The 13,836-nt window shown below is 43.4% G+C and overlaps 1 protein-coding gene across 2 annotated transcripts in view; it reads left to right on the forward strand.

The window, feature by feature from the left end:
- The window catches only part of CCDC92 (coiled-coil domain containing 92), a 30,102-nt gene that overhangs the window by 7,285 nt on the left and 8,981 nt on the right, over positions 1 to 13,836 (forward strand). Inside the window, exon 2 of one of the 2 annotated variants that reach the window (XM_059408249.1) lies at positions 12,300 to 12,485. The exons of the other annotated variant lie outside the window; for it this stretch is intronic. Coding sequence (XP_059264232.1) covers positions 12,440 to 12,485 — 46 coding nt within the window. The 5' untranslated portion in view covers positions 12,300 to 12,439. The remainder of the gene's footprint in view (positions 1 to 12,299; positions 12,486 to 13,836) is intronic. 2 annotated transcript variants of the gene reach the window in all.

Raw genomic sequence — 13,836 nt, forward strand, 5'->3', positions numbered from 1 at the left:
AGATAGGTGTGACCACATTATTCACCGAAAGAAAAATAGCTCTAAAGCAGCCCCCAGTATAGGGTAACATGAGCACCATGAGAAATGAGCTCCTCCCGGAGTGAGGAGCCTCACTATGTTCACAGTCAGACTGAGACCGCCATCTCATAACCGTCCACAGTCAGAATGAGAGTCAGAAAAAAGAGAGAAACACCAGCGGGACTGCATATTCCAGTGAGGACAATATATTTGTCTTCTGGATGGACTGTGGAAGCAAAAATTGATAAAGATTCTCCTTCGGTGAGAAGAGTTTGCATCAGAGATTAATTATCTGGTCTGCAGCTGTTAATCTTTTCTCCCCAGTCATCCACAAATTTTTATTGATTTACTTTAATATACCTGATTCACACAGTCATTCTGAGCAGTTTATCTAAATAATATTTAGAGATTTTAAATTATGGGTTTTAAATGTCATCAGACCTCTCGGATATCCAGAATAACATCATTTGATTTTTACCATCTTAATCTGAGCTGTAAGAAGAAGTGCTCAAAATGGGGCACCTGAGTAGCTCAGTCAGTAGGGTGTCCAACTCTTGGTTTTGACTCAGGTCATCATCTCAGGTCATGATCTCAGGGCTGTGGGAACAGGCCCTGCGTCCAGCTCTGGGCTCAGCTGGGAGTCTGCTTCAGATTCTGTCCTTCTGCCCACTCCCCCCTCCCCCCTCCCTGCTGAAATAAAAACTAAACCTTAAAAAAAAAAATAAAATACTCAGCAGATGACCCACAGGGGTTGTGAGGAGATAAGGTATGGTTTTTCCCATTTGAATTTTAGTTTCTTTATGTGTCTTTAGGTAAGTGTAGATTGTTAACTAATTACTTCTGTACTCTTCTAGTCCAAATAGAATGAGGGATTTTAGAAAATATAGACAACTCACATTAAAGAATAACGCAATTGTTGACTAAGAATTTGTCAGAGAAATATAGTATCTTAAAACATTACTCAGCTAATGGAAGCGGAGTAACTTTTTTTTTCTGAAGATTTTATTTATTTGAGGAAGAGAGCATGAGAGAGAGCAGAGAGCACAAGGGGCAGGGAAGGGCAGAGGGAGAAGCAGACTCCCAGCTGAGCAGGGAGCCCAATGTGGGGCTCTAGCTCAGGACCCTGGGATTATGACTTGAGCCAAAGGCAGACAGTAAACAACTGAGCCACCCAGGGACCCCTAAAGTGGAGTGACTTTATAAGTTACTATAATAGGTAATATTGTCTAAGATTTTTAAAACATAAATTACATGATTTTCTTAAATTGTAGTTATCAGTTGCTCACTCACGTCGAGATTTACCAGCTCTTAAATGATGGTGTGGAAAACCACGAGCTGATAGTAAGGCAAGTGTAAAGGATTTATGAAGTACAATTTAAGTTAGCCTTTGTGCAAAATCCTACTTTTCTGTAAGAATTAATAAGTGTGGGTTGTCAGTCCCTCCCCACTCCAGCAGGCTGGCTCTGTGACAGCAGGATTTGTGTCTGTTGTATTCATTGGGGTATTCCAATGTCCTTCCTGGTGCCTGGCTCAGAGGTACTCAGAGAAAGGTGCTTGCTTTATTGAAAGAACGAAGTGGGATGCTTTATGTGACCCCACTGAGGAAAATAGGACCCTCCTTACACCCCAAATTGACAAAACAGTGCGTGAGAGAATTTGCCTCAAGAGTACTAAAGGGCACCTGAATAATTTAATTCTCTTATGCATGTCGTATTGGAATACTTTCATCCCTTTGTTAATTACAGAGGCTTTTTTAAACAGATAAATAGCTTTTCAATTTGTACCTGTATCTTTAAATTTTATTTCTAAACTGGGATTTTTTTTTTTTTTAAGATTTTACTTCTTTGACAGAGAGATCATAAGTAGGCAGAGAGGCAGGCAGAGAGAATGGGGGAAGCAGGCTCCCTGCTGAGCAAAGCTGGATGTGGGGCTTGATCCTAGGACCCCCGAGATCATGACCAGAGCTGAAGGCAAAGGCTTAATCCACTGAGCCACCCAGGCACCCCGTAAACTGGGATTCTTATAACCTGATTGTTTTTACTTTGGAAGAGACCTTTTCTAAGTAGAAAACCATTTTAAGATTTACCACTAATTTCTTTGATTTTTTCCAATACGTTTGTGCAAATAATGAAGTTTAAATTATGGCTCTTTTTTATAAATAGCATTTCCTGGTGATTATGGAGCCTGTTTTTTCATTTTTCCCAGCCTGGAAAGCTTTTCTTAAAGTGCTAGTATGCGTAAATTTTAGGGGTTTTGGCATGGCATGGTTTTATAAATTAATTTGGAGTCCTTAAAATCCTTTTAAGATTCATATATACTATTTAATGGTCTCCTTAAAAACAGGAATTCCTTTGCATTCAAGAAATGTTAAAGTCTTTAGACATCAAAATTTCCTAGAGATTCATTAACTGTTCTAGATCAAAGTACTCCCATGGAAAGTGTATATTGGGTCAATTTTGATATATCCATTTATCATCTCTAAAAATATCACTTTTGTAACCGTAATACTGGAGTCCCTATTTGGGGTTTCAGAAATCTCATATTCGCCCTTTCCGCTTCTCAGGTCTTAAGCATTTATAGGAAAAGACATCTTAGACTGTCAGATAAAGGGAGGAACATTATTATATTCTTCTTCTTTTTTTAAATAGACTTTTATTTGACAGAAAGAGATCCCAAGCAGGCAGAGGGCAGGCAGAGAGAGAGGGAAGCAGGCTCCCTGCTGAACAGAGAGCCTGACACAGGGCTCTATCCCAGGACCCTGGGACCATGAGCCGAGCCGAAGGCAGAGGCTTTAAAGCCACCCAGGTGCCCCAAGAACATATTCTTGAGCAAATTGGAGTTTACGTGCAGCTCTTTTCTTCCAAGCAAAAGAGCCCCTCCGAAATGCCAGAAAGGCAGTGCGTGTGTTTCTGGCCAGCATAGGGAGGCCGGTAAAGCAGTACCTTCCCTCAGCTGCACCCCACCGGGAGCTTCAGCGGTGGGGGAGAAGCTCTCTCAAACAGCTGCCCTTCCCTCTCGGGTCAGCAGCTGGTTGCAGGGAGAACACCGCGTATGGCTGGAGCTGGTCCCTAAGAGCTCCATCCACCCGCAGCTTACTGGCAAGCCAGGAAACCCAAGGAGAGCGGGGTAAACCTCAAGCAAAAGAGAAAAAAAAGGCCTGCCTCCAATTAGATTGATTTGAGCCCCGGGCTTCTCAGCCACCGTACTGTTTCAGGCTGCATCGTTCTCTATTGTGAGATCTGTCCTGTGCATTGTAGGCCATTCTGCAGCATGCCTCACCTCTCCCCACTAGATGCCGGACATGCCCCTTATCTGATTGTGACAACCCCGGTGCCCAGACGAGAACCACCGCTCTAACTGGGTCACACTCTCAAGTGGATGGAACACCTTGTGTTCTTCCTTTAATTCCGATTGCTTACAGTTGTCTCACATCGTAACATTCATGCGTGAATTCCTTCTGCTCTTGAAATATGTATGTTGTATGTATGTACGTAGATATGTGTATCTTACATCAGCCACAAAACAATGACTGCATCGATTCTCTAACAAAGAGAAAAAGCTGCTTATGGAGAGCAGGTTAGAGTCAGACTGCAGAGGCGGGCCAGCTCTTCAAGACCCAAGCAGTCACCACTCTTCCCACTCTCTGCTAGGTTGAACCGCCCCCAGCAGGGATGCAGCCTCCCCTTTCTACTCCCCATTCTGTTTAGCCATCTGAGTGTGGCACCGATGGTGATGTGGATGGACACACTCAAAGTCCATCCGAATAAGGATTTTGTCAGTGTCTACATTTATTTTAATCTTCCACAGGAAGAGAGAAATGCCAGGCCCCTCTCTAACCAGGAAACCTTAAAGGTTTCTATATTTTCACATAAGAAATGTCATTTTAAGTTGTATTATTAAAATAAAAAATCACTGGCGCCTGGATGGCTCAGTCAGTTAAGCACCTACCTTCGGCTCAGGTCATGATCCCAGGATCCTGGGAATCCATATTGGGCTCTCTGCTCAGTGGGGAGCCTGTTTCCCCCTCTCCCTCTGCCCCTCCACCCTGCTAGCTTTCTCCTACTTTTTCTCGCTCTCTCTCAAATAAATAAAATCTTTAAATAAATCAATAAATTATCAATGAGACAACTAATTAGAAAAGCAAACTTTTTGAAATCAAAAGTTATATTTTAAGTGAATTAGCAACAATCTCTAATGATGAGCTGTCTTAAAATACTTGTTTGGTAGTGAAACAGAAGTATTCATTTCCACACTGGAGAGCGGAGTACGATTGTAGTTCTTTAACAGAACCAGTGTCTTGGAGCGCTTGGGTGACTCAGACAGTTAAGTGTCTGCCTTCAGGTCAGGTTCCCAGGGTTCTGGGATCAAGCGCCACATCAGGCTCCCTGCTCCGTGGGAGCCTGCTTCTCCCTCTGCCTGCCACTCCCCCTGCTTGTGTGCATGCGCGCGCGCGCGCTCTCTCTCTCGCACACAAATAAAATCTAGGAAAAAAAAAAATTAGCTTCTTAACCCAGACACAAAGGAATGTCTGCTTTACTGCAGCTTTAGGAGAAAAGAAATATTTTTTTATTCTGAAATTTTTTTTTTTTTTCATGAGCAGCATCATCAAGTGTAAGCCCTGGACTTCTAGTTAGCATCAAGCAAAAAAAGAATAAGGCCCGAGAAGCTTAAAACTTAACATATGGGGAAAGAAAAGGGCAGGAGAGGACTTAGAAAAAATGGAACGTGGAGCAAACAATGTTCTGTTTCTGCAGGGCACACACTAAAGCATCTGTGGGTTGTCACCTTCGTGTGGGATGAGGAGCAGGGCCCTGGGCTAAGGGCGTGGCCATGGAGTCAGCCCAGTTGGGGATGAAGGCCAGCCCTGCCACTCTGCTAGCTGTGACTTCAAGTTATTGAACCTGTCGAAGCTTGTTTGTTAATGTGTAAAACGAGTGTGTAAAAGGGCATAGCTTGGCACGAGGCACTGAAAACATTCTGTGCAGGTGGTTTCCCCAGAGCAGGAGGATGTGCTGTCAGGCTCTGGCCTTCCATAATCCTGCGCCACCAGACTAAACACTCCAGGTTTCGCCTCTGTTGGATAAAACCTCAGTTTTCCCCCATTTTCTTTCTCTTCTTCCAGCTCCATTTTTCTGAGTGGCTTTTAATAAGCAACTGAAATCCAACCCTGGTTTTTCTGTCTAACCTTATTTTCTACCACTCCCCAGAATGTTCTTTCCATGTTCAACTTGGCCTCACTGCTACTCTAAAGACCCCACATTTACCTCACCAGAAGCACCTTCTCCAATGTGAACCTGGTCCCTCTTCAAAACAAAACCATCTCTGCCCCGGCAGTCCTGCTCCTCTCAGCACTCACCGGGGGCTCCCACATGCCTGGCAGTACAGACAGCCCTGGGAATGCTCAAATGACCGGGACCCTGCCTCCCAGGGATGTATACAGCCTCGTGGGGGAGACAGCAGGTAAATCAGAAAGCACTTTGGGTGCCCTGGGAGGCAAACCCTTCCCCTGGACCCTGTACTTGGCGTATACCTCATGAGGATTTCATTATACTTTGTTCTCTTTGGCTGAGTCTCACAACCCCGGTAGATTGTAGGCATAGGACTGAGTACACAGTGGGTGCCGAGGAGCATATGCTGGCTTGATAGTTAACCTCTAGGCACAGGTTTAAAAGGAGGATGGGTTGCTCGGCCTATTCTAACAGGCCTTGGCAACTTCAAAAGGTAAAAAATAAAACCGATGATGTCCAGCTGCTTGTGCTCACCATAACCTCTTGGTGATTCAAGCGGTTCCCGGGCTTTCAGAAGTCCTGTAACAGTACATTTTTGAAATGAGTAGTCCGACAGTAGAAATAAAGAATGGTCCTGTGAATGGAATAAAGTCAGCTTAACAGAGAACTTGCTGCATTGTCCACATTTTTCTCACGTCATGGCCCAGGAAAGCCTCTTCGAACCTTGACATGAGCATTTCCTCATTTCTGAGTCTCTGACTCCAGTGGAAAGTTCCTCTGGCGTGAACCAAGCCCTTGATCTGCACGTGGCACAGCCCCATCCTGAGTTCGATGTTGTGCACCAAGGATTGACATGGTTGACTTATGACAGAAATAATTTTTCCACCTGTAAATAAGCTGCCCCAACAAGATCCCATATGTCACAAACTCAGAATATACCGAACACACACTTTCCCTCCCACTGAAATTAAACTTCATTTTTATATGGCCTGATAGTTTTTGGGTCTTTTTATTTGAGAGATTCCCCAAAGTCATGTGTGAACTGGCTATCCTTCCCTCCTTTGCCTTATTCCCATGCCAGTGGGAGAAATAGTTCAACATTCTCTCACCTCACCAATACAAAATACACAACCTAACAGGGCAGGATGTCGGACCAGAGATTGGCTGAAAGCACCACTAAAGCACCACAGGGAACCCTTTCCCAAAAGGCCAGCTAGAGGGAGGCATTCATTATTCAAGGTGTTGGAGACATAGCAGGGAACAGACAGAAAGGCCCTTGTTCCCATGGAGTTTACATTCTGATAATATAAGAGAGGTAAATGACCAAATTGTAGATAGTGATAAATGCTAGGGAGACAAAAAATGGGAGAGTGATGATGATGGCAGCTAAGATAAAACTGTTAAATCATTCTTGCAGAGCGAGAACAGACCCGTAATGGTGTCTGGGGGTGCCTGGGAAACTTGTTTGGGTGATTCTTCACACTACAGTCAAATGGTAGCAAGCGCACACTTCAGGCATGTTTCTAAATGCTTTTCATCTCTGCTGCCCAGGGTGGTAGCCCCTGGCCATATGGGGCTATTTAAATTTGAACTAATTCAAATCAGAATAAATGCAAGGGGGTAAAAGTGATTCTCAGACCTACTAATTGCATTTCAAGTGCTCAGTGTGGCCCGTGACCGCTCTCCCAGACAGCAGAGAGTAGACTGAATCACCGACCTAGGTCCTATTGGCTAGCGCGTCCTCAGAGGAGCTCATTTCATTTTCCTAGCAACCCTGACAAAATGGGTGCCGCCTTCCCATTTTGCAGATGAAGAGAATGAGGCCCAGAAAGCTAGACATCACTTGTCCAAAGTTGCATGGTTAATACAAGACAGGGCTAGGATTCAAACCATGCCTATGGGGGGTTAATTCGTACCCTGCTATGTCGCCAGGGCCCATAGATGACTAGAGTTCACTTATGCAGTCCACCTTCCACAGGACTGCAGCTGATTGAGAAGGTTACACCTTGGTAAAACGTTGTTGCAGGATGCTTTAAGATTCAGTGAAAAGAAATTCTGAGCCAAGGGCCAGGTCTTCCCTGTCTAAAAATGTAGGCCTATATTAGCACAACTCCCCCCTCAGAAAGAAAGGAGGGAGCTACAAAGCAGCAAGATAATACCAGGCTGGAGTGTGATCTCCACAGAGCAGACCGTCTAAGCTGTCTGTGCCTGTTTTCCAGCACGTGAAGGTGAAAGATAGTTAAGTACCCACCCCACTGGGCTGCGGTAAGGATTCGGTGAGGCGCAGCACTGGGGGTGCTCAGCACCATGGCCAGCACCTGCTGCGCCAGGTGGGAGGCGCCAGCTGTCACTACCGCCATACCTGCCCCCTTCTGTAATGGCCACTGGGATGGAAAGCTCCACCGTGCACTGTGAACAGCCAGGATGGACACCTTCTCCCGAAGCTGCCATGAGACCTGGTGGTTCCATACTCTGCACATTGGAAGTGGAGGACAGCACCGGGCAGGCCCAAGGGGGAGAAGATGTCCCCTTTGGAAACAGATTTGTGTTTAGCTCATACACAATACTTGTCAGCTGAGGCAAGTGTCTTACTTCTCTGAGCCCTTGTTCCTTAAAAAATGGGCATAATCATACCCATCTTGCATAACAGTTTCAGTAATTAAATAATGATCTACCTACGAGCCTGGCGCATTGACAGCTCGTCAATAATAGCCATACTTACACTGATGAATGATTTTTAGCTTCTCATGACTAAAAAATGTCTTTTGAGTATTTTCTTGCCCAGATGGCTTGGACTGACCCAGAAGCTGGGTTAGGGCAGAGACAGAACAACTTGTCATCCAACACCATCACCATTAGCACACTCAACTGCAGTGGCCAAACCCCAGAAGAGCACGGCAGAGCCAGCTGAAAAGCATCATGGGGCACACATATAGCAGCTGTCTCCCTGAGGTGGAAGTTACTCCACACACGTCCCCATACCCCCAGTGAGAAAAGTGTCCCCCTCACATGACCTGATGAAAAAAAGGAGGAAAAACAAACCCCCCAGGCTCCCAGCTGACCCACAGACTTTAACCAGAGTTGGAGAAACCAGAAGATGCTGAAACACCCAACCAAAGAATTTGGGACTTCAAATGGAAAATCTGGACACGCTAAGCCCAAATTGCTCATTTCCAAAGATGTGGATACATCGAGTGCTCATATCCAGATAAAAGTGGGCCCTGGAAGAGTGCGTCATGAACCAAGATTCTAGTTAACCCCGTCATGGGAGCATGGGTCAGATACAAGGGAAAACAATAAGAGACAGTTGTACAAATGGAAAAAGTGACAAAAGTGTAAAAGAATCATGACCTTTAAAAGGTCAAGGTCATTAAGAATAAGAAAATGCTGAACTGTGCTCCATTCTTTAGAAATTCCTTACAGAACACAATGATGTTTACTTTCCCCAATTTCTTCTGCACTCCTCCCACCGCTGATAGCTCATCTGTGAAGTACAGCTGCCCTCCCTCTCATTTTGCTTCTCTTTGTTTTCCTTTATTTCCACTAATGTACTGGTGGCTCATCTATCTAGTATGATCTAGCGTGATCCAAATTAGGTTGCAAAGATGAGCCCAAAGATGGCACGTACAGCACCTGGCAGCCCCCTTGAGCCCATCAGCTACATCTGGCTCTCAGCATTGCCTGTTGAAGTGACAGACCTCCGTGGATCCATGTTTCATGAAGAGTTTTCCTCTCTGGAACCTAGAGAAGTATGGGATCCTGGGAGTTCTCTTGTGCACTGACATAATAAAGACTCATTGTGAGCAGAAAGAACTTTATGGTAGTCAGCCTGAAATGCTACCAGTAAATGTGCCTCATTCACTCTGCACAGACAGGAAGCTCACAGAAAGGAAACTGCAGGAACAGTAAGTAATCTCAGGTCAGGACTGTCAGATCACAGGATGGAGAGTCAAAGGGTCACATGGCTGTAGGTGGACATGCTGAAGCCATTCAAAAAAAGTGATAGGAGATGAAGATCTAGGTAAATGCCTCCTTAAAAGACAAAGTTTATCTTCTTTTCAAATTACTGGTATTCAAGCTATGTTATTTATATAAATAAGTGTCCAATAAAAACAAATATTTTACTAGTGATCATCAGTGGATATGTAATTACTGAAATTAAGTGCCTGGCCACTGTGACCTTGGTTATTGAATTGACTATTGTTAGACCATTTTAATAATTTTGAAGATCTCTATTGTTTTCCCTGTTTAAACTCTTCTGAAATAATTAGTGCAGACTGATTTTGCAGAAGGGCGAGTCAGAGGAGGTGAATCGTTTTGACTCAATTGCCGAGCTAAATGACGAAGCTGTCTGAGATGATGCAGAGGGACTGGGCATAGCTCACCCACCTAAATCACAAGGATAAGGTCTCTTTTCTCTGTAAGTGATCATCTTCCCAGACACCCCGTAAGGGTTTAGCTAAATATGTCCCATTAGCACTAATGAAACTATTGACTGTTCTGCCTTTTGTAAGCAATAAAGGAAAAGTTTAAAAAAAAAAAAAAGCTAAATTGAAATGCATAGAGCTTTAGTTAGTAATACGTTTCTTTCCTTGAAATCTACACTGTAATTAGGCAGGTCCACAAGATGGATAAAGGAAGCCCTATCAGTTAAATCAGTTGAAGTGGTTCATTTGTTTGGCAGAGCATATCGAGAGATATTTTTAAAGCAAGTGAACACATCTTCTCAGCCTAGAACATACAATTTAGATTGTGATCATCAAGTGCTAAGATTTAAGGAGAATCTTCTATTTCATTATGGTGAAAAGGCAGTTCTGCATTTGGGTCACTACATCTTTTAGGTTACCCACTAGTAGACAATTAAAATCTGCAGTAATCACAGTCAGTGTAGAAATGGAAACACTCATCAGATATGACCTGCTTATTTTCCCTTCCATTTAAAGGAAAATGTCACTAGATAGAACTGTATTTGTGGTAAGTGGGAGACTTATATGTCCCTAAATTATTGGCTCAGGACCATCTTGGTAAATGACAAGCTTACTAGAAGTTTGCAAGTAGTGTTGCTATTGAATTGTGAATGTTTTCATCTCTAGCCTCTGAAATGAGATTACCGGGGTGGTCCCCAGAGGGCCGTCATCCTGGATGCTGTGCGGAAGGACAGGAGGAGGACCACAGGGAGAGTGGGAAGGGCCAAGTGGAGCCACCACTTGGCCATCTCTTTCCCTGGAGGTGACTTTAAGTCTTTAAGACTTAAAAAAAAAAAAAAAAAAGTCTTTAAGACTTTTCTCTTTGAAGCAAAAAGTGCTGAGCTGAGTCTCTACTGGTATTATGTCTGGACATCGACCCCCACCCCCCCCACCCCTAGCCAGGAGATGGGGGGTGCTGGTGCTGATGTGTCTGCCACATGGTGTGGGCATTCTGGCTATTAAGTAGCCCAGTGTTCTTGGAGGCCCAGGGCACTCCCAGAAGGTACCATGTGATTTTAGGCCGTGGAGCTCATGCATCTGCCCACCTTGGCCTGCACTGCCCACTTAGAGACACTCTTAGACAATCTGAAACACAGACTGAGATGTTTTCATGTGGAGGGGCTGAGAACCTACCAGTGTGTATACACCTGACGTGGTTTTTAAATAGAAGCCAAATAGAAACTCTTCAAGTATGAGATAATCAGACTGCAGAGAAACTTGGTTAATAAATCCATCGTGGAGGCCCCTGGTGACTGCAGACTTCCCAGACAGCCACATATCACATTCCTGTGTCTAATTGCCAATCTCTCTAATCACATCTATTACCACTTTAATGTTAGGCTGCACATGCTTTCAGGAGGAAATGGCTGTCAGTGTCTAAAGAATCTTTGATGGGCCTTGTACTTTATGACGGATAATGTCAGAGAATTACAAGAATGCATAATGCATGGGAGCAGGGATGTACTCAAGTGCAATGGTGGTGATCATTGCATGTCTCAGGGAGACCCGAATTGTTGCTTTTGTAAAAATGGCCTTCCCGTTAATTATTCTTGGTTCTGGTAAACAATTCAAGTGACCCAAGACTATCCTGGAACAAGATAATTAAAAACATGATACTGCTTTGCTAGTGGGTAGTTGATGATTATCTTTTTTTGAGAGAGATCACTTTTTAATTTTTTTCTGACTATAATACATATTCATCATTTAAGCACCTTTAGGGAGTATCAAAATAGAATTTTTAAGAAGTAAAACCATCCACAATCCACCATCTAGAGATAAATGCTTTTAACACTTTGTTGTGTATCCTTCTAGATGTTGTCTCCATTTATATAGGCAAAAATATGACATTAAATATACAGCTTTTATATACTTTCTTGACTTACCCTGTCATAGACTATTTCCTTGTTGGTAAATACATACCTACATGACCATTTGTGATGATCTCAGAGTTTGCATGCTATGCTAACCTCTTATCAGCAGACATTCAGATTACTTTGTGAGATGGTATCTTGCAAAAAAAAGAAAAAAAACAGAAGATGCTTTTTTTTTTTTTTTTTTTTTTTTTTTTTTTTTTTTTTTTTTTTTTTTTTTTTGCTTTCTATTGGAGTTTTCCTCTTTTAGCTTTTGGGGACATACCTATTTTAAAAAGATGTGCCACCTACCTAGCCAGAGACACTCCATCATCTCCATCTGCTCTGCCCCTCATGCTTACGCTTTCTCTCAAATAAATTTTTAAAATTTATTTTTTTTAAGATTTTATTTATTTGAGAGAGAGCACATATACAAGTAAGGGAAGTGGCAGGCAGAGGGAGGGGGGGAAGCAGGCGACCCCCCTGAGCAGGAACCTGATGCAAGGCTCAAGCCCAGGATCCTAGGATTATGACCTGAGTCAAAGGCAGGCCATTCAACTGATTGGGCGACCCAGGCAACCCTAAATAAAACTTTAAAAAATCTGATTCTCTAAGAATGATTAGCAAAGATTTTCCATCATTTTCAAGAACAATTGCATCTTTTGTTTTCAACATTTTTTTGCTTCCGGTTTGTTTTTGTTTTTGTTTTTGTTTTCATTTTCTTTTTTTTTCATTAGAGAGAAACTATGAGTGGAGGAAGGGGAGAGGGAGAGAGAATCCCAAGCAGACTCCTCACCAAGCAAAGAGCCCAGTGTAGGGCTCCATCTCATGACCCCAAGGTCATGACCTGAGCGGAAATCAAGAGTTGGACGCCCAAATGACTGAGACACCAAGGTGCCCCTTTTTGCTTCCACTTTGTCAAGGTATTCATTCTCTTTACCAGAATATTTCTGGAGTGGTCATTGAATGCTTACATACCCTGGCAATGATGTCCTAATTCTTGGGGATTCTTCAAAGTTGAATTTCTTAAATACATGTGCAAGTGGAAATAGGTCCTACAACTTAAAACAGCTTAAAACCTAGGTTTTTTACCTAGGACTGTTGTGAATTCAGAATAGTGTCAGTATTCATTTTCAGAGACAGTTTTCTTTCCTAAAAGCAGGTATTTTGGATTGAGAGTTGATGGCCTAATTAGTCTTGGACCTTTTTTAGCTTCTTGTAGAGCATTTCAGATTGTTTCTAAGTGAGAAGCAGGCTTTACAGTCCCTGAGGGCGCCTTGCTCTGCCTCTTTATTCTCTGCCCACATGCTTCTCTCCAGTGCAAATGGAAGATAAAGGCCAGCAGAAAATGCTTCTGTTTCCTTTTATGTTTCTCTCTTTAGAGGTAACTAGAATTTCTTTGCTTGCTCATTTCCATACTTAGATGATGTTTTGGAAATACTGGAAGGTAGGACTCACTAAGCAACTTGGGGGTATGTTTGCATAACTGTGGGCCAACATTTACATGAAAACAACATAGCTAACATTTATAACATTTACAGCTCACACTGAGTTATAGCTAACTGCACTGACTGCACCCGGACACTGTATGTGGCTGCAGTTTGCTCTTGGAACAACTCTGTGAGTTAGTTGTTTAAGTGACAAGATGGGGTTCAGATTTAATCCCGGTGAGCCTCCTCAAGAGCTTGTCTGTTCTGATCTTGTTTATCTCTCCGTGTTGAGCAAGTTGTATTTGGGCCTCGGTTTCTTAATCTTGAAATAAAGGGGGGTTGGAATAGCTAACTGATTTTGAAGGTTTTCTCACCCGCAACTGTTTGAGTCCAGGAAATCTGCCTTAAAAAAATCACTTCTCTGCTAGAACTCCGCTCACACTGAATGTCTACATTTGCTGCCTTTGTCCCTGGCCAACCTCCGTTTTCTCCATGGCAATGCCTACACTCTAGGACCTGTAGGAGAGTGGCACACAGAGTCCCCAGGAGAAGGCCACAGAGGTCCTTGTCACAGAACACTGGGACACCACGGCTTGCTCAGGGCCAGGTGGTTCCCATCAGGCCACAGGCCTTGCCAAAGGCGCAGAGAGGGCAGCAGGATGGACTGCAGCTCTTCTGATCAGTCGTGGCTTGAGGGAACCTAACGTGAATGGGTTATAACTTATTCATGACTAGAATCTAAAATAGCTTCTTATAACTAATTCACAGCTACCATGTGAGTGCTAGTGTGCTATTTTTTCAGATTCTAAAATTATTACCCTGGTTCCACAGGCTTTGTGTTAGA

This window comes from Mustela nigripes, chromosome 8 (assembly GCF_022355385.1).
Source record: "Mustela nigripes isolate SB6536 chromosome 8, MUSNIG.SB6536, whole genome shotgun sequence".
NCBI classification, from domain to species: domain Eukaryota; kingdom Metazoa; phylum Chordata; class Mammalia; order Carnivora; family Mustelidae; genus Mustela; species Mustela nigripes.